The following is an 18,068-nucleotide window of genomic DNA, read 5'->3' on the forward strand; positions in this document are numbered from 1 at the left end:
CCAGAGGGCGCGCTACCCAAGCTTCACTTTCACTTTACACTGTAGCGTAACGCCCTCTGGTGAGAGATTGACGAAGCGAGGTCAACTAAGGTACTAGCGATCGTAAACCATTTGGGCTAGCGGAAGGTTAATTACCGCTTACGGAAATGGCCGAGTTGATACGATTAGGAGCATTAACGGTAGCCTAGGTCACGCAAGCCGTTTGACTTCCCACTTGTCGCGTAGAACACTGCATTGACAAACGTGTAGGTGACCTAGACTACATTAACGGATGCTTGCGTTGCGCCCTCTGGTAGAGATTTTTGGGTCTGGATCTTTCTGGAAAGTTCACTCGGCTGGCTTCCTGCTTTGAATGATGTCATATCCTCTCGAAATTTCTAGACCAGACCAACTCACTTATATAAATTGACTATGACTACGCAATGAATAAATAGATCTAATTGGGAAGTGCTAGAACTTAGAATAATAGTAAAGAATAGGAGCAGCATTGACTTGAAATTTTACTAATCTACGGTAGGAAAAAATATTAACGTTCAACGAACCAAAATACACCCCATTCTTATTTTAGGTTTTTCATTGATATATCACACCGCTTCACTCACTACCTCCATAGTCAACGTGAGTTGCAGCCGGCGAAAGAAGGAACGATCTTCCTCCTAACAAAGAAATCAATTCAAGGTAATTTCTTGCAAGATTTATTTTAATTATTATTTTTAAAAGGAATATGTTATGAGCCCAGTTGCGGTAAACGTGAATATCTTGGTAAAACGTCTTTGCAAACTCTGTTGCTTACACACATGGCCAAAACGCACGTGGTTTGGTTTTAGTTAAAATGATGTAATATAGAAAGTATATTGAAAAATGTGCAAGTCTGAAAAATGTTAATGGACATAGAAAATGTGAGGTATGGAACATTGTTTCAACTGTATTTTCTCTGATAGTGATAGTTCTTCGAAGTTCCAAGTCCAATGTGTTGATTTTCCCTCAACAATTGAACTGTTTGCCCATCCCCCTGAAATTTTTAGGTCACCTGAATCATTCAGGTGACCTATTGCTATCTGTTTTTGTCCTTCGTCGTGCGTTAACATTTGAACATTTTCAGCTTCTTCTCTGAAACCCCTGAACCAATTTCAACCAATTTTGGCATATAGCATCTGTGGGTGGAGGGGAACAAAAATTGTGAAATTCGTGGTCCCTGCCCCCCTGGGGCCTGAGGGATGGGGAAAAACCCATCAAAATGAGTGCAATTTTAAAAAATCTTCTTCTTTACTCCTGGACATCAAGAAGCCAAACTGGGGGCATAATTATAATTAGCTGCAATAATGTAGCCCTCTCTGATTTTTTTTTTTTTTTTTTTTTTTGGGAGAGGGCTACAACTCCTTAGGATCTCCGTAATGGTGCAAATGCGGGAGTGATTCACTCCCGCAACATTTGCGCTCATTCTAAACATTTCCTGACTTTCTTTAGGTAAATAAAATGATATTCTATGTTTCTTAGTCAATATATAAATTTACAACCTGCAACTTTAGATTTGTGAGGCTCTATTCTACCGTTTTCAACAATTTCGATAAATTCCAATATCTCGATTCATATTTGTGCGCCATGTTTGATGTACTGAAGTTTCAACTTCCGGTTGTCAAGTCATTTGCATATGCCATATAAGGTAGTATTTACATCAATGGACAAGTATGGAGGCGAAAGCTATTTCGTCGGTATTGAAAAGGTTTGAATTTAATATCAAGTTAAAAACCGATTAGCAGAGTGTAAATTCTTTCTGCAACAATATGATTTTCCTTTCTTTGTCGAAGTGGCTCGAGTAACTACATTTTTGCGCTGATTGTCACTTTAGGCTTTTCATTAGATCCACCTACGAGATCTCGCGATAACAAGCATGGCGGAGCAGATGAAGAATTTTGCGCTGTACATTATATTTAATGAAAAACACCTTTATTAGACATGCCTGAGCACAAAGTTGGTACTCCTTTTGGTGTAAACAACATTTGGGACTAATACACAGAGTTTATTATCGGTTATTCATAAAATTATTTTGCACCATTACGGAGATCCTATGGAATTGTAGCCCTATCCCGAAAACGTCAGAATAAAAAAAAAATTGGATAGGGCTACATTATTGCAGCTAAATTATAATGAGCGTTGAGCCCTCTACCAAAATTGTGAAATTCATGGCCCCTGGGGCAGGGGTTCTTGTGTTAGGGTGGGGCTCTATTGGTCATATAGTGAAAATGTAGAAATTCTTTGAAAATCTTACATTGGTTTTATCTAAGGAGTAAATAACCCTTTTCTTTATGATGTCTCAGACCTAGTTTTTTAAAAAGGATTATTGATTGAACATAAAAATGACACCTGTACTTCATGACCACATAGCTATTCAATGTTTCTTCCATCCAAAAGTAAAATTCTTATATTTAAACACAAACCTAATTCAAACATTGGAAGGTTGTTACATGATACTCGGGTGACCTATAAAGCCCCTGGGCCTCTTGTTAAAGTTTAGATTTATCGTGGTCTCGTGTTTCGAAACTAAAAAAAAGGGGGGAGGGGTCTTTTTCTTTTGTTTTTTTCCTTTGTTCACTCGCACATAGAAATAAATGACAAGATCTTTCGATTTAATGAGGCAAAAAAAATTGTCCGGTTACCATAGTTACTTTTATGAGGCGGAAAAAAAGTGTTTCCGGTTACCATTGACCCTACATTTTATGGGCTGACCCTATTTTTATTCTAAATCCAGATTACCAACTGTAATTGGTTTAACTAGTAGTCTTCATAAAGCGCAGTAATAACTTAATTAAAACATTTCTTATTGAGGCATTGAAAAGACAGTATGGCAGATCAAATTTGTACGAGGATATTCACGAAATAGTCATAGCAGCTTTGTTTGCAGCATGTGGCTATAAAGTTATATTTTCAGTTAGGTTAAATAAGAGTTATCACTAGTGATGACTGATGGGACGATGATCCATTATTATCGAAAACTGATTAGTTTACCCTTTCCGATTATTGATAATAAAATTTTGTAATCGAAAGTCGCTTTCAAATCTGGAAATAAAAATGGCAGATAACAAGGACCAAGTTGGTTTTGTATTTTAGTTCATTTCAAAATGGTGAGCGCAAGTAAAGATCATGCCAGTTCCATATAGTGCCAATTTTGCTGGTTAATAAAACAAAGCATGTGGTTTTTTTTGTTCAGCACAGAAATAAACAGGTTGATGGTACCCAGTAGAAGAGTTAGTATTATTAAGGGATTTGCATAATGATGGCTGGGGAAAACTATGGCAGATTTGTTTGTAACTCTATACCCTTGGGCAACAAAGTCGCAAAATATAAACCTTTCCGGATGAAGGGCCACCTAGCAACAGTAATGCAAATGGTGCATTAAAGTTAAATTCGAAGGTTAGGTCAATTCAACTGAATTAGTAGATAATCATCAAGTGGGAGGATTTAATTTTTTATTTTCTTAGAAAAATATTAATGACAAAATGAATTTTTGTCAACAGAAGTGCATCATTTAATGCCAGATGGGTATCAGTTTATGCTCATTTCAAAGACGAATTCTAGGTTAGCTTTAATTTCAAACACAAAAAGATACTAAACTTCTTTTAAGATATGAAGAGCATTAATCCCTTCCTTTCATTTACACCCACAAGAACATGAGAAATCATTTTTCATGTTGCTACACTAGAAGTGTAAATACCGGAGTCTTGGCATGAAAATTTTCTGAAAATCGCAAAGTAAAACATTTAGGGCAGGTCAATTTTATTAAGGGGCGGTCAGGGATGATAATCAAGTTGAATTGGCCTTTAGGGAAGTTCAAGAACATGGTGATTTAATTTTTATTTTTTTTCCAAAATACCACCCCCTCCCTTTGAATGGAGGAAAAATAGCGACATTTTCCTCAAATTTGGGGGGAAATCGTAGTAAATTGAAATGGTGTAGATGTATAAAATAATCATATAACAACAAATGTTTTTGGTGAAGTTTACTTAAAAATCTTTAAAAAAATCAATATTTAACATTAAATATAAATGGGAAGTCACACCTTGTGTAAATATTATTCACTTATTCTAAAAATTATTTAATGTGTTAATTTCATTTTTAAAGAAAATAATCGATGTTAAATTGATAATAAAGTTTTCGGAATGTAAAATTCACTGGCCTCTGTCTTCGGACCACTGAGTTTTCGTGAAGACTGTTTTTCGGATTTTAGTTAAATCCTATAGTGTTGGCCATTTTGTTATTAGCCTGACCCTACATATAATAGTGGTCAACATTTTACTGACAGGAGTATCTAAACTGAGGTGAGGGTTTCCGAAAAAATTTTTTTAGCTCCCTACAAGCGCATTAGAGAAATTTTATTTTATTCATTTAATAATAAAAATGGGTAATGTGCATTGTTGAAAGAGATGCAGGTGGGCCTGAGAACCAAGTAATCAAAAAAAAAAATTATGCCTAACTTTATTTTATTACGGAAATAATACCCTCCAATTTTCTATTGAACTGAAATTCTGAGGGTAACAAATATCAAAGTTCAATTTAAAAACAAAATCTCAATGATGTACATAATGTTAATGAGAGAAAATTTGTCAATGTATCTGGGGGCCATGATAATTAAATGACAATTTCAGTTTGAGCTTGCTGCAATGGTAATTGGAATTCTTGTTTCTTCTGTCCCTAGTGAGTTTTTAGTGTGGCTGGAATAGCGATGTACTGATTGTCGCCGACAATCGATTGTCATTTTAAAAATCGAAAATCACCGATGTCGGTATTTTTGGCCGGGTTGCACAAAGTGCAAATCCGGTCTATAGTATGGTGAAGTGCGGGCGGGCGGTTGGGGAAATTTTGTGAAATCAACTCCTCATACAGTTATGTACAACCTTAAAACTTTGCAGAAAGTAAGTATATATATTGAAGTTATGCACTAGGTTTTTTTGAAGTCTGACCTTTGTCGAATATGGGCGCTACAGCAAAAAGTTGTTACTAAAAATAGAGTTCAACTTGAAAAAGGTAAATGAGATTATCTTTTGTGGTTAAATTTAGTTGCACTACCTCTGAGGAAAAATTCAATTATATATGAATGTCAAATTTCCTGGGCATGAGTTGTAAATTTGCAATATAAATAGAGAAATTCTGTTTCTTTATCATATAATCATATACAATTCAAGCACCAGAAGTTATTGTTCATTTTAGTTATTATTACTTAATATTACATATATCAGCAGTGCTCCAAGTTGCGAGTAAAACGGTCGCATTTGCGACCAGAAAATCAATTTTGCGACTAGAGATTATAATTAAGTCGCATTTTCGCGAGTGAAGAAAATTTGGGCAACCAGTAAAATTTTAGAAGCGGGATCGGAAGTCTGAATAAATATTTTTAGTCTCGGTCAAAACAATCAAGATGTCGGGAAAACGAGGTTTAGAGCACTTTGGATTTATCAATAGTAAAAAACAGAAGCCTCAGCCTTGTACATGTAACAAAGAAATTCAAGAATCACACGGGGAAAGTTCTGCATCAAAAGATGGCGTAGCAATGTCTAAAGAGAAATGCAAAAGTAAAGGAAGAACCCCAGTCCTGAAATGGCAGAGGAAATTTTCGTGATGGCAAAATGTTTTGCAGAATTTGTGAGGCCAATAAGCCAGCAACGTCCACAATTTCTAGACATCCATTGTCCTATTTCGCCACGACCGAGTACATCTTTCAAACGTGGAAATGTGACTATTCACGGTAACAGTAAGAGACATGTCGTTGTCCGTGACTGCATTATTAGCAGTAAGTCAAGCGGGGCAACAGATAACTACCACCAAATAAATCCCTGCCCAAATTATTTACTCTAAATATTGCAACCTGGCCTGAGTCTGAGACCCATTTTTTCTATTTATAATACGAATATTCCTGCCGAGACTTATATAAAATAAAAAATGGCTGACGAAGCTGAATCATCCGATGAGATTAAATGATTGTTTAACGTTTCTCTTGAATTTTTCACTCGCATGGAGACGTCACAATTGTCTGTAAAAGCCTACAAAATTTAGGCCTATGCGCTGCGCTTACCGTCTTTGAATAGGGAGGGATCTTTATTGTGCCACACCTGTTGTGACATGGGGTTTCAGATTTTGCCTCTTACAAGGAAGGGGTAATGAGGCTCTATTCTAACCCGAATCCCACGAGAACAACAAAAGTCGAGAGATCTACATGTATCTCTATCCTGGGAAAATAAAATCGAAAGTATGGGATTATTAACTTCAAATTTCTAATTATGATTTTTAGACGTCTCCATATGAGTGGAAAAATTCTCGGGAGAGGCATTGATACAATCAATCTAATGATTTTATTCTAATTAACTTAATATCTAGGGTAAAACAAAGTAAATTTAATATATTTATGCCATAAATTTGAAATCATTAAAATTGGATTATTTGTCGATTAATCAATCGAAAAGGTACATCCAATTAATCCGATCATCGATATTATATTATTTTCCCGATTGCCCATCACTAGGCTGGAACATTTATCTGTTCATTAGGATTTCATTTATTCAGAATGCAGCCATAAGTGGAAGTTCAAACTATCAATTATTTAATCAATTGTATGCTGCTGATTCAATTAAATAACCGATTGTAAGTTTGGTCTGATTTTGCAACATTTGAAGCTGTACTAAGTATTGGAAGATTGTGCTTCAACATTGGTTGTGCTTTCTTTACAGATGCCAGAGCCAGATCAGATGGAAGATGGTGAAGTTGAGACCTTTGCCTTCCAAGCTGAAATTGCTCAGTTGATGAGCTTGATCATCAATACATTCTACTCAAACAAAGAAATTTTTTTGAGAGAGTTGATTTCCAATGCCTCCGATGCCCTTGACAAAATCCGCTATGAAAGTCTTACGGATCCCTCAAGATTGGACTCTGGAAAGGACTTGGAAATCCGCATTGTTCCAGACAAAGAAAGCAAGACCCTAACCCTCTATGACACAGGAATCGGAATGACAAAGGCTGATCTTGTGAATAATCTGGGAACCATTGCCAAATCTGGAACCAAAGCATTCATGGAAGCTCTGCAGGCTGGAGCCGACATTTCCATGATTGGTCAGTTTGGTGTGGGTTTCTACTCTGCATACCTGGTAGCAGACCGAGTTGTGGTGGAGACGAAGAACAATGATGATGAACAATACATCTGGGAATCGTCTGCAGGTGGTTCCTTCACTGTCAGAACTGCAACAGGTAAGGCCATCATTTAAAAAAAAAATTGTTTGATGTACTCCAACCCACATTTTTCATGTTGGGTAGGTAGGTCGGTATTTTTTTAATTTTTTTTTAATGTCTTGAAAATCAGATTTACAAATTTACTGATGTTTTCATTAAACACATAACGCTGCCAGACAGAATAGAGTTTAGAACATTCATTTTGTACACATTGTATATTATATATATACACGTAAATCTTCCAGTGCTTCTGAAATTTTCTCAGGACGTTTTGTATTCGTCACGGATGAGGACCTCTACCAGTAAACGTTGTTAAGAAATGAATTGACACCCCTTTTTATTACCACCGATTAATTCTTCTATTTGTGGTTTGACATTCATAATAGTAATCACTTAAACACTTTAATGTGATCCATGAATATCCAAGTGAATTACATGATGACGGCAATTTACAATTAGTTTTAATATTGCCCAATATAATTTTAATGCCGACTTCTCTGCATCGTTCAGTTGTGACGATCATGTTCCATTCGTGTGTCTCGGTTTAAGAGCAAAGTAAAAGTGCCTTTCACCTATTAAATCGTCATAACATTTAAATAATCCCATAACAAAATTTTATGCGTGCTTTTACAGAAATATATATAGACTATCAACTTGAACGCAGACTCGCGGTCCGCCATAATTTTGGTGCGCTATCTCGCGTGATTTTTGATTTGAGTAACATGGCTTTCAAACTTTTGTACACAAATACGATCAGCCTCGACGGGGGAGTTCATAGCTGCTTGTTCCATCTTGTTGGTAGATAATGTGGTAATTTGGGGCAGAGATGCGGTATATTTCATCATTCATATAGATGAGTGTTTGAAAAGTTCCCGGATTAACATATGGTCATTATCAAAGTGAAAGTAGAAACGAAAGACGCCCAAAGAACATTTTGATACAGTGTACATAACAAAAATTCTGTAAAACAACTAGTCCAAAAAAATGACATCAAGTTTAAAACTAATTCGAAGAATGTCTACTTTCCAGGGAGCAAAAAAAAATTTAAAAATTAAAATTTTGAAGTGTTGAAAAAACGATTGGGTCGGGGCAAATTTCACGGGTCGGTCGGAGTACATCAAACAAATAAATTTTTATATTAAGCCTAAAGTAGCATATTTTGTGTCTGTATACTGACTGCACATGTGGTGTGTGCATAGATTTTTCAAATTGATGAATTTGAACTGTTTGCTAGGGATGGGGTTAATTACATTGATTTTAACAAATGTAATTTCTCTCAATTACTTGGAAGAATGTGATTAAATACATTTCAATTACTGAAGTTTATTTCAAAAGGTCTTAAACTTGACCGCAAAGCCTGCTTTGAGTTATCTTCAAACTTTTCGAGGAAATCTGCTAAAAATTGGCTTTAGAATTTCCAAATGCATTTTCTGGGGTGTGAAATTCATCCAGTACATTATAAGTTGTGTATATTTGGAGGAAGTGATCTTTAACTCCTGTATTCCTACCTGTGCTTTGTTCTGGGGTATGAGAGGGGTTTACAACTAAACAAAATTAGGTCTTGACCTATAGCCCTGGGCACTGTGACCGTCGGGGTTGTCACTAGAAATTATTGAAGACAAATAACGACCTCATGGCTTGTAAGCAGCTTGACAATATCAGAGCTTTTAAGTAAAATTATGATTTTTACTCTCTCGTCAGAGACGCGTCCGCAGAAATCGCCATGTCGGTCAAACTGGTGTCGCAAATAAATTTTCTGTGTCTAGGATTTTTGCGTTGGTGACAACCCTGACCACGTTGCATCAAGTAGATCAGACATAGCAAGACATTTAGTGGTGGTGCGAATTCTTGTACATCAAGTAGATCAGACATAACAAGACATTTAGTGGTGGTGCGAATTCTTGTACATCAAGTAGATCATACACAACGAGACATTTAAAGTAGTGGTGCAAGTTCTTGCACATCAAGTAGATCAGACATACGAGACATTTAGTGGTGGTGCAAGTTCTTGCACATCAAATCCATTCTTGGGTTGCACATTTGCATTCGGATCGACAGGAATTTGTACTTGTACAGTGATCTCAAACGCACTCTTGATTATTGCATAAACAGTCTTGTTACAGCATTATTATCAGACACTTTCATTCCATCATTTTCAAACTTTCAGGTTTGAATAAAGAGTGTAATTTAAAATACTTCACTATTTTGGATTGTATCTAAATACAACTATTTTGCAATTGCATCTTTCAATTACCCCTTCCCTGATGTTTGTAATGTTTTATAAATAATATGGGGAGGCTACTCTAGGAATAATGTTGGCACTGCTCTTCATTTGATTTTTTTTTTTTTTTTTGGTTCAAAGTAGGAAGAACAGGAATTAGAATGACATTCGAATGATTGAAGAAGTGTTTATGTCACTCTTTCAAGGTTCATACAAGTTAAATCTTCTTGGTTCTATTTAGAGTTGGGTACCGCAGAAAATAAAGGTACCGCGGTGTACCGTGGTATTTGCAAAATACCGCAGTACATACCACGGTATACCGCAGATTTAATCTTTTAATTGTATGATTCAGTTTTAGTGGATTTTAGTTGTGATTTATTGTATATAATGAGCTGTTATTAGTTTATTGATTGTAAATTGCATTTAATTTATTCAAATATAAATGATAAGGAAAATATCTTATTTAAATCTTAAACCAGTTAACAGAACAAAAGTTTAATCCAAACATAAAAGTATAACGTACATACAATATAGCAGTGTTTCTGTATCATGACTAGAATCGACTGTGACTAGACTACTGACTGGAACGACTATTAAAATAATTAATAGGGGGAAACCTGTGGATTTTATTTGACACGATCTCAAAGTCTAGAAGTTCTTAGGGTCGCGAATGACGAGAACTTCTACATGTAGAATACGCCTGTCCACTTCTCTAAAGAGAATAACGAGAACATGTGCGCACGAACGTGTTCTTGTTCTTGGACCACAATTCCTACATTCTTGCACCTCAAACCCATTAACTCGGCGTTCAGAATCGGCAGGAATTTGTACTCGCGCGACGAACGGTGGTTTCGAACGCACAAGTCTGCATCTGCCATTTTATTTTATTTTTTACTTGGGGTTTGCCTAAGAGGCGGAAATGGTATTCGACCAGCATAAACCAAACAACATAAAAACAATTTTTATAATCTACCTTATATATTAAAATAATAACTAAATGAAATGTTTTCTATTATTTTTTTCTTTAATTTTGATTTGTTTTCATATCATTAATAATCAAATCATCGCAATTTATACTTCGTATGTTTTACCGATTGTGTACAGTTATTAGACTTACCTTTCATTGCATCACAACGAGGGAACGATGTAAATAAAGTGAGTCACTGCGTACACAAATTTCTTTAATTATTTTTTCTTGTTTCAATTTTCTATTTTTGTTAAGAGTTATCAGACTTGAATATACCGGTATTTCGCCTCGTGTACCGCGGTACATACCGGTACCAGAAAAATACCGGTATACCGGTAATACCGCGCACCTCTAGTTCTATTGTTCAAGTGGTAATTACAGATTTATCTTGCTTACTTGCAAAATTGTAATGGAGACAAGTTTTAAAATGTTGCATGGTACAACATTGCATTAGCCGAGCTGAGAACTTTACTTGTACCAATATCGTGTGCAAATTTGTCTAGGCATTTTCAATACACATGATACATGTATCTCAATATTTTTAGATAATACTATGGGTCGTGGAACTAAGATCACTTTGTTCCTGAAAGAAGACCAGGTTGAATATATTGAGGAGAAAAGAGTCAAAGAAGTGGTTAAGAAACACAGTCAGTTTATTGGGTATCCAATCAAGCTGTTGGTGGAGAAAGAACGTGACAAGGAAGTGTCTGATGATGAAGAGGAGGAGGAGAAAAAAGAAGATAAGGCAGAAGAGGAGGAAGACAAGCCCAAGGTGGAAGATCTAGATGAGGATGAAGAGGATGACAACAAAGACAAAGATAAGAAGAAAAAGAAAAAGATCAAAGAGAAATACACTGAAGATGAGGAATTGAACAAAACGAAGCCCATCTGGACCAGGAACCCAGATGACATTACCCAGGAAGAATATGGCGAGTTTTACAAATCCCTAACCAATGACTGGGAGGACCATTTGGCTGTAAAGGTAAGAGAATTTGGGGGTTTTGTTCTTTTTTTTTTTTTCCAACTTCATTTAGCTAAGTGGCAAGAAGGGGAGGGTTTTTGTTCTTTTTTTTTTTTTCCAACTTCATTTAGCTAAGTGGCAAGAAGGGGAGGGCATCAATATTTAGGATTTCAGTGGGTTTTTTTTTTTTTTTTTTTAGCTCAGGTGAGCTTTTCTGATCGCCGTCAGTCTGTCTGTCTGGAAACTTTATATTTTCCACTTCTCCAGAACCACTGGGCCAATATCCATCAAACTTGGCACAAAGCATCCTTGGGTGACGGGCTTTCAAGATTGATCCAATGAAGAGCCATCCCCTCTTCAAAGGGGAAATATCACTAAAATGCAATAATATGGTGGGGTCATTTAAAAATCTCAAACCACTGGGCCAGAAGAGATGAAAGTTTCCTGACATTGTGCAGATTCAAGTTTGTTAGATTATGACCTCGGGGGGTAGGATGCCTAGGGCCACAATAGGGGATCAAAGTTTTACATGCAAATATAGGCGGAAAATCTTTAAGAAACACTGGACTTAGAAAAGTATAAATTTACATGAAAGCTTCTTGACATAGTGCAGATTCAAGTTTGTAAAGATCATGGCCCCTGGGGTAGGTTGGGGTCACAATAGGGACTAAAGTTCAATCTGTGAAATTGGTGGTAGTCTGAACGCCCACGGCCAGTGATTTTCTTGTCAGACTTTTTAAATCCACTTGGCAACAAATCCGACTGGCTTGTATTTAAAAAAAAAAAAAAAAAAAAAAAACAACCTTCGTGGAGTTTTAATTTGACAATCTGAAGTAAATAAATATTACACACATGCTCAAGTCATAGAATTAGAATAACTCGCCCCAAACAAAGTCATTCGTCCCATTAATAATGCATCTTCACTCGGTCTGTTCCGGATTTGTCTTGAAAATTATTCAGATTTCATAGGGGGGGGGGGGGGGGGGGGGGGGGCAAGGCAAGTGAAATTGAGTTCGAGCATGTGGATTTCCTGAAAATGGTTGCCCGAATGGCTTGTGGTTTGCAAATCTTAATATCATTGACTGAAAGTTTTACTTGGAAAATCTTAAGATGTGGCCGATGGGCATCTTGTAAAAGTTATTTTGTCATTGTGCTTTTTTGAAAATAAATTACTATTCTTAGAGCTTCAGGTTGTGGACTTCATCAGCTCTCAAGTTAAATTGGGTGAATTGAAAAATGCTTATATTTTGCAGCACTTCTCAGTAGAGGGACAGTTGGAGTTCCGGGCATTGTTGTTTATCCCAAGGAGAGCTCCATTTGACTTGTTTGAGAACAAAAAGAAAAAGAACAACATAAAGTTGTATGTGCGTCGAGTGTTTATCATGGACAACTGTGAAGAGCTGATCCCCGAGTATCTGAACTTTGTGAGAGGTGTGGTAGATTCTGAGGATCTGCCACTGAACATTTCAAGAGAAATGCTGCAACAGAGCAAAATTCTCAAAGTGATTAGAAAAAATCTTGTGAAAAAATGCATGGAACTGATTGAAGACCTCACAGAAGACAAAGACAACTATAAGAAACTATATGAACAGTTTGCCAAAAACCTGAAGGTAGGTAACTGATCTAGAGTTGTGGTGAATTCTTGTGTATTCTAAAGATGACACTCTATCTGAATTTAGTTGTTGTTACAACAGGGTTTGACTTGATTTTGCTTCAATTTACTACTACTAGGGCAATTTGCACAATTTTTACCAGCACTAACCATGAATCCACTAGCTATGACCTATAGCCCTCATGCATCTTTTAAATGTTTTAAACAAACTGGAGAACAATTTATAAATGCCAAATGGTAACTTTCTCTCCCCCCCCCCCCCCCCCCAATCTTACATATACTTACATAAAAGAACTAAGATGAACATGAAATACTTGATGTCATAGGGTTCGCATTTCGAAATGAATATGTTGTGTGAAAATACCATTTTTGCATGCAACGGTGATATATGTGTGAAGTGAAAATTTCGTAAATAAAAACCAATTTTAAAAAAAATTCTCTATCGCATATTTCAGTAATAACATCAGTATTTAATTCTTTCAAACACTTTTTAACCTCATAACACGCACATAAATATGTGACATTGGTGATTAAACAATTATTGCCTTGCAAGACAACAATTCTTCCGGGTATATTTCTCACTAACGTAGTTATTTAAGTTTTTCTTGTTTTTGTACAAATTTTTTTTTTATTCTACAAGTCATTATTATGTATTATTATACCATTGGGAAATTTTAAGAGAAAAATGGGTGCCATCACTATTGCAGCTTCTGTCCCTTTTAAAAAATCATTTCTCGAATTTTGATACTATCTTACATTGCTCAATTTTGCATTTAATGAATGCACTTATCAATTGATAACTTTTTATTACTCAGCTTGGTATCCATGAGGACTCCACAAATAGGAAGAAGATTGCAGATTTCTTAAGGTATTACTCTTCACAGTCTGGAGATGAAATGACATCCCTGAAAGAGTATGTCTCCAGAATGAAGGAAAATCAGAAATCCATCTACTACATCACTGGAGAAAGCAGGGAGGTTGTTCAGAACTCGGCATTTGTGGAACGGGTCAAAAAGAGAGGTGAGTTTCAATGAAGGTCCAATATAAATGGACCTTTTGTGAGGGGGGAACTACCTTAAGGTTGATCGATCCTCATGTGACTTATCAATAATAATGGTTAAAAGTGCAAAAACTGTATTAATTTCCATTCAATATAGTTAAATTTAAACAATAACCATAGAAAATGTGTATGTTGCCACATTTTTAAAGATGTCAGACCAAAAAAACCGGAAGTATATGTTAACATCAGAAAATCACACATTTTCGTTGTACAGAAGAATTAAAATCTATAAAATCTTGTTGAAATGACAAATTTTAAATGTCAACAGTTTAAGAAAACTGTTAATTCATAAATATGTATAAATTAATTGGGGATATTAGGGAAATCATGCATAATAGACATGCAGTAGGAGAAATACCAGCATAGGAGTTATTGCCCTTGACAACATTTTTTGAACTATAAAGAATTGATTATCTATAGAAAATATACATTTTTTTAATATCAATAGTTTACCAAATTTTTTATTTTATATAGTAAATAAAATTCCTCTAAAGATATATTTCTTTCATGTGCAAAGTTTAATTTTATAAATTTTTTTGCAAAAACCTATGACATCACACGAGGATCGATTAACCTTAAATTAGTAATTGTTTGAAAAACACTGAATACGACGAGATTTGTACTGTAATGACTCTTTAATATATATATAATCGATGGTATGACACCAAGAAGATATGTACCCAGTGCCTATGAGACTCGTTACAATAATGGGTTTGAAGGTACCTATATATCAATGAAGAACAATGTATTACAGTTAGTTAATTCAATGATTTATTTATGGTATCAGAAACACAAGTGTAGTCACAATTTGATTGCTAGACTAAAATGTCTTGGTAATAAAACACTGATGGGAATCCAGTGTCAATCGGTGTTGGTGCTACAGGTGTGGTCATTCTCGAACGCTATGGCTAGTCTAGTATATACTACTAGATTTTAATGGCAAAGTCTGGATCTCCGACTATGATCAGGATTACAACCTGAACTAATTAATTGTACATAAAAAATCAAACCCCCACAATCAATAGCTTATCATGCATATAGAACATTGTTAGACTAAGGAAGTTATCTAAGTAACTGCAAGGTGCTTGTGCACCAACTCAAAAAATACTCTGCGTAATATACCACCCTAAATCTATAACCTCATTGTAAACTATATATAGGGATTAATATTGAATTTCTAAGTTATCGTTAAATATGCTATTTAATTTTCTAAAATTCCCTTGTATAATTTCTAATTTAAAATTTGCTTCGTAATTTAATACTTAAAATATTTGCTAAAATGAAGGAAATACCTCCACTTCGATGCAGCGGTCAGTGCCAAACTTCTTCAAAATGGAATTAGCAGGATTCTGTCTACACGGACTATGATTCAGGGGCTTTTATATTTTGACGCAATGGTGCAGCTTATTAAGTCATGTACCATACTTATAACATGCTTTCCTTAATAAAGTGAGATCTTCTGACTTAATAGTATCATTCATATATAACTTGTTCATTAATCTAATCTAAGCATTTTATTTATAAAGTTTTATTTCTAAAACTATTGATGTACCATTCCCGCATCCGGAAAATGTACATCCATCATACAGATTCTGTAATTATCATGCGAAAGCATTTCCCATCTCTACATCTAATGACATACAGAAGCAAATTTCTAACACTTTTACGTGATTTCGGACTTGAACTTTATCATAATCATAATGAAACTGTATTTCACAAGCACAACACTACAAGATAGTTAATATACATGAATATAAAATTTCTTGTATACATGAGAAGACTGAGCATGCTCTGTCTCTATATTGTAATGAGATTGTTATGTTGATTACAGGAATGGAAGTGATTTACATGGTTGACCCAATAGATGAGTACGCAGTACAACAGCTGAAGGAGTATGATGGAAAGTCATTAGTGAATGTCACAAAAGAGGGTCTGGAACTTCCTGAGGATGAGGAGGAGAAAAAGCGATTTGAGGAACAAAAGGCTGAATATGAGGGACTGTGTAAAGTTATGAAAGAAATCCTCGACAAAAAAGTGGAGAAGGTAACAATATTTAAATTTGGGTTTGTCCCTCTATGAATTGTAATTCTGCCCCAATCCCAATCAGAAATATACCTATATTTTATTTTCCTTGCACAGTGGAAGTGGGTTTTTTTCTGTTTTTTGTGTGTGTTTTTTTTTTGCCAATAAATGGTGATTTGAAAATTAAGTTTGTTTCTTGGGTGTTAATTAATGTAAGATCTAAGCAAGTCTGAATACTAAGATTGGCCAAGCCCCAGTTCCAAAGTACTGAAGAAATGATTGGCCAACTAAAGAAAGAAAAACAACTGCCATGTTTCATTACAATTTTTGTTAAAATTACAGGTAGCAGTATCCAACCGTCTTGTGACATCGCCCTGCTGTATCGTAACTAGTCAGTATGGTTGGTCAGCCAACATGGAGAGAATCATGAAGGCCCAGGCACTGCGCGACTCCAGCACAATGGGATACATGGCAGCCAAAAAGCACCTCGAGATTAACCCTGATCATTCCATCATTAAATCTCTGAAAGATAAAGCTGAAGCGGATAAGAATGACAAATCTGTAAAGGACTTGGTTATGCTGTTGTTTGAAACCTCTCTTCTGGCATCTGGATTCAGCCTTGAAGAGCCTGGAACTCACGCTAGCCGCATCCATAGAATGATCAAACTTGGCTTAGGTAAGCGTTTTATTTTGTCAAGTATGTGTCGTAGAACATAATCATATATTTGAAAATGTAGAGGATTGGGCATGAAAATGCATACCTCTGGCAACAATGAACTTGAACAAAATACTAATACTTTCACAAGTTATTGACAGCTGTGCAAGATGAAATTAGTTTAATTGATTATTACTAAGGTTTTTAAAATGAAAATTCTTAAAGCCATGTAATGAATTGTGTTGATAGGAATCGATGAAGATGAGACACCAGAACAACAAGAGACTACCACAGAGGATATGCCACCACTGGAAGGTGATGAAGATGATGCTTCAAGAATGGAGGAAGTGGACTGAAATGTGAAAGAATGTGTGAAGAGAGACCGTGTGTTTATAACATTTAATACAGTGGGATCTGAATACTTCTGTCCAATATGTGATCTATTGGAAAATGAAGTATCCACTTAAACAATGACAATAGTTTACCTCCCATAGATGAATCACTTCTGACAAAGTGCATTTAAAGTTTGTATTATCAGTTGCTCTCAGTGTTTAGATTCCCATTATCATGTGATGTGAAACATCTATATTAGCAAGAAAATCACAACAATTCTTTAATATCAGTTCATCATTATCAGTTCCATTTTTTGTATGTTCAACATTTGTCATTTAGATGCACTTTGTACATCTATTAAATAAATGTGAATAAAATTTTGTGTTTTATGAGCATTTGATGATGGGTTGAAGGTGCCTAACTTTTTTCACCCTGCTTTTCTAAAGGCTGTTCCAGAAATGATCAAAGGGGGGGGGGGGGGGGGCAGCAAATGATATTTTTTTGTGTGGGTGGTCGTATTTTTTCAGATTTTATTTGGTCCGTGGTTGGACTGTTAAAAAAATATTTATTGTGGGTAGTTTCTATTGTTTTATTTTGTGCCACGTGGGTGTTGAGTTTTCAGAATATTTTTCTTGTCGTGTTGGTTACAAAACATCGGAGGGAAAATTGAGAACGTGCTTTCGAAATGCTGCTTTCGAAATTGGAAATAACATAGAACTATTCGAGTTGTCGCTCTTTGCAGCGCATAACTTTCCATTACGGCACTCTTCAAATTTGAGGCGCGTTTAGTAGGGTCCCTTTGGACGTGTATAGATTATTACAGTTTACAGTACATCGATTTTGGGAATATTTTGAAACCAATAGGTGTTCCGTTTTCTAATAAAAATAGGCAAACCTTAGTTGATTTATACGAGGGTACCGATGCGTTATGTTAATCAGTCAGTGTGATGGTGATATAGAGGCCTCCGGGCGCGGGCTCCATTAGAAGACGAACGATTCGTGGAAAAACATATCCATACCCA

The 18,068-nt window shown here is 35.6% G+C and overlaps 1 protein-coding gene across 3 annotated transcripts; it reads left to right on the forward strand.

Moving 5' to 3' along the window:
• The first annotated feature begins 30 nt into the window (after positions 1–30).
• Positions 31–17,423, forward strand: LOC125652854 (heat shock protein HSP 90-beta-like). 3 transcript variants are annotated; one of them, XM_056164954.1, is made up of 9 exons: positions 31–90; positions 569–678; positions 6,720–7,233; positions 10,949–11,385; positions 12,618–12,974; positions 13,792–13,996; positions 15,868–16,079; positions 16,401–16,734; positions 16,963–17,423. In XM_056164954.1, exons 3-9 carry the CDS (start codon positions 6,720–6,722, stop codon positions 17,067–17,069), a joined length of 2,166 nt encoding a protein of 721 aa, XP_056020929.1. In that variant the 5' UTR covers positions 31–90; positions 569–678; the 3' UTR covers positions 17,070–17,423. The 3 variants fall into 3 exon arrangements, with proteins under 3 accessions (XP_056020929.1, XP_056020930.1, XP_048738251.1); XM_056164955.1 differs by having other exon boundaries at positions 37–245; XM_048882294.2 differs by lacking the exon at positions 31–90 and adding an exon at positions 316–468.
• The last annotated feature ends 645 nt before the right edge of the window (positions 17,424–18,068 follow it).

Source organism: Ostrea edulis, chromosome 5 (assembly GCF_947568905.1).
Source record: "Ostrea edulis chromosome 5, xbOstEdul1.1, whole genome shotgun sequence".
Lineage (NCBI taxonomy): Eukaryota > Metazoa > Mollusca > Bivalvia > Ostreida > Ostreidae > Ostrea > Ostrea edulis.

Excerpts from the sequence above, each read along its gene's own strand:
- LOC125652854 (XM_056164954.1), top strand. The coding sequence starts at position 6,720 with ATGCCAGAGCCAGATCAGATGGAAGATGGTGAAGTTGAGACCTTTGCC. Across the intron at positions 7,234-10,948 it reads CACTGTCAGAACTGCAACAG|ATAATACTATGGGTCGTGGA; the intron begins GTAAGGCCATCA and ends CAATATTTTTAG. Across the intron at positions 16,735-16,962 it reads AATGATCAAACTTGGCTTAG|GAATCGATGAAGATGAGACA; the intron begins GTAAGCGTTTTA and ends TTGTGTTGATAG.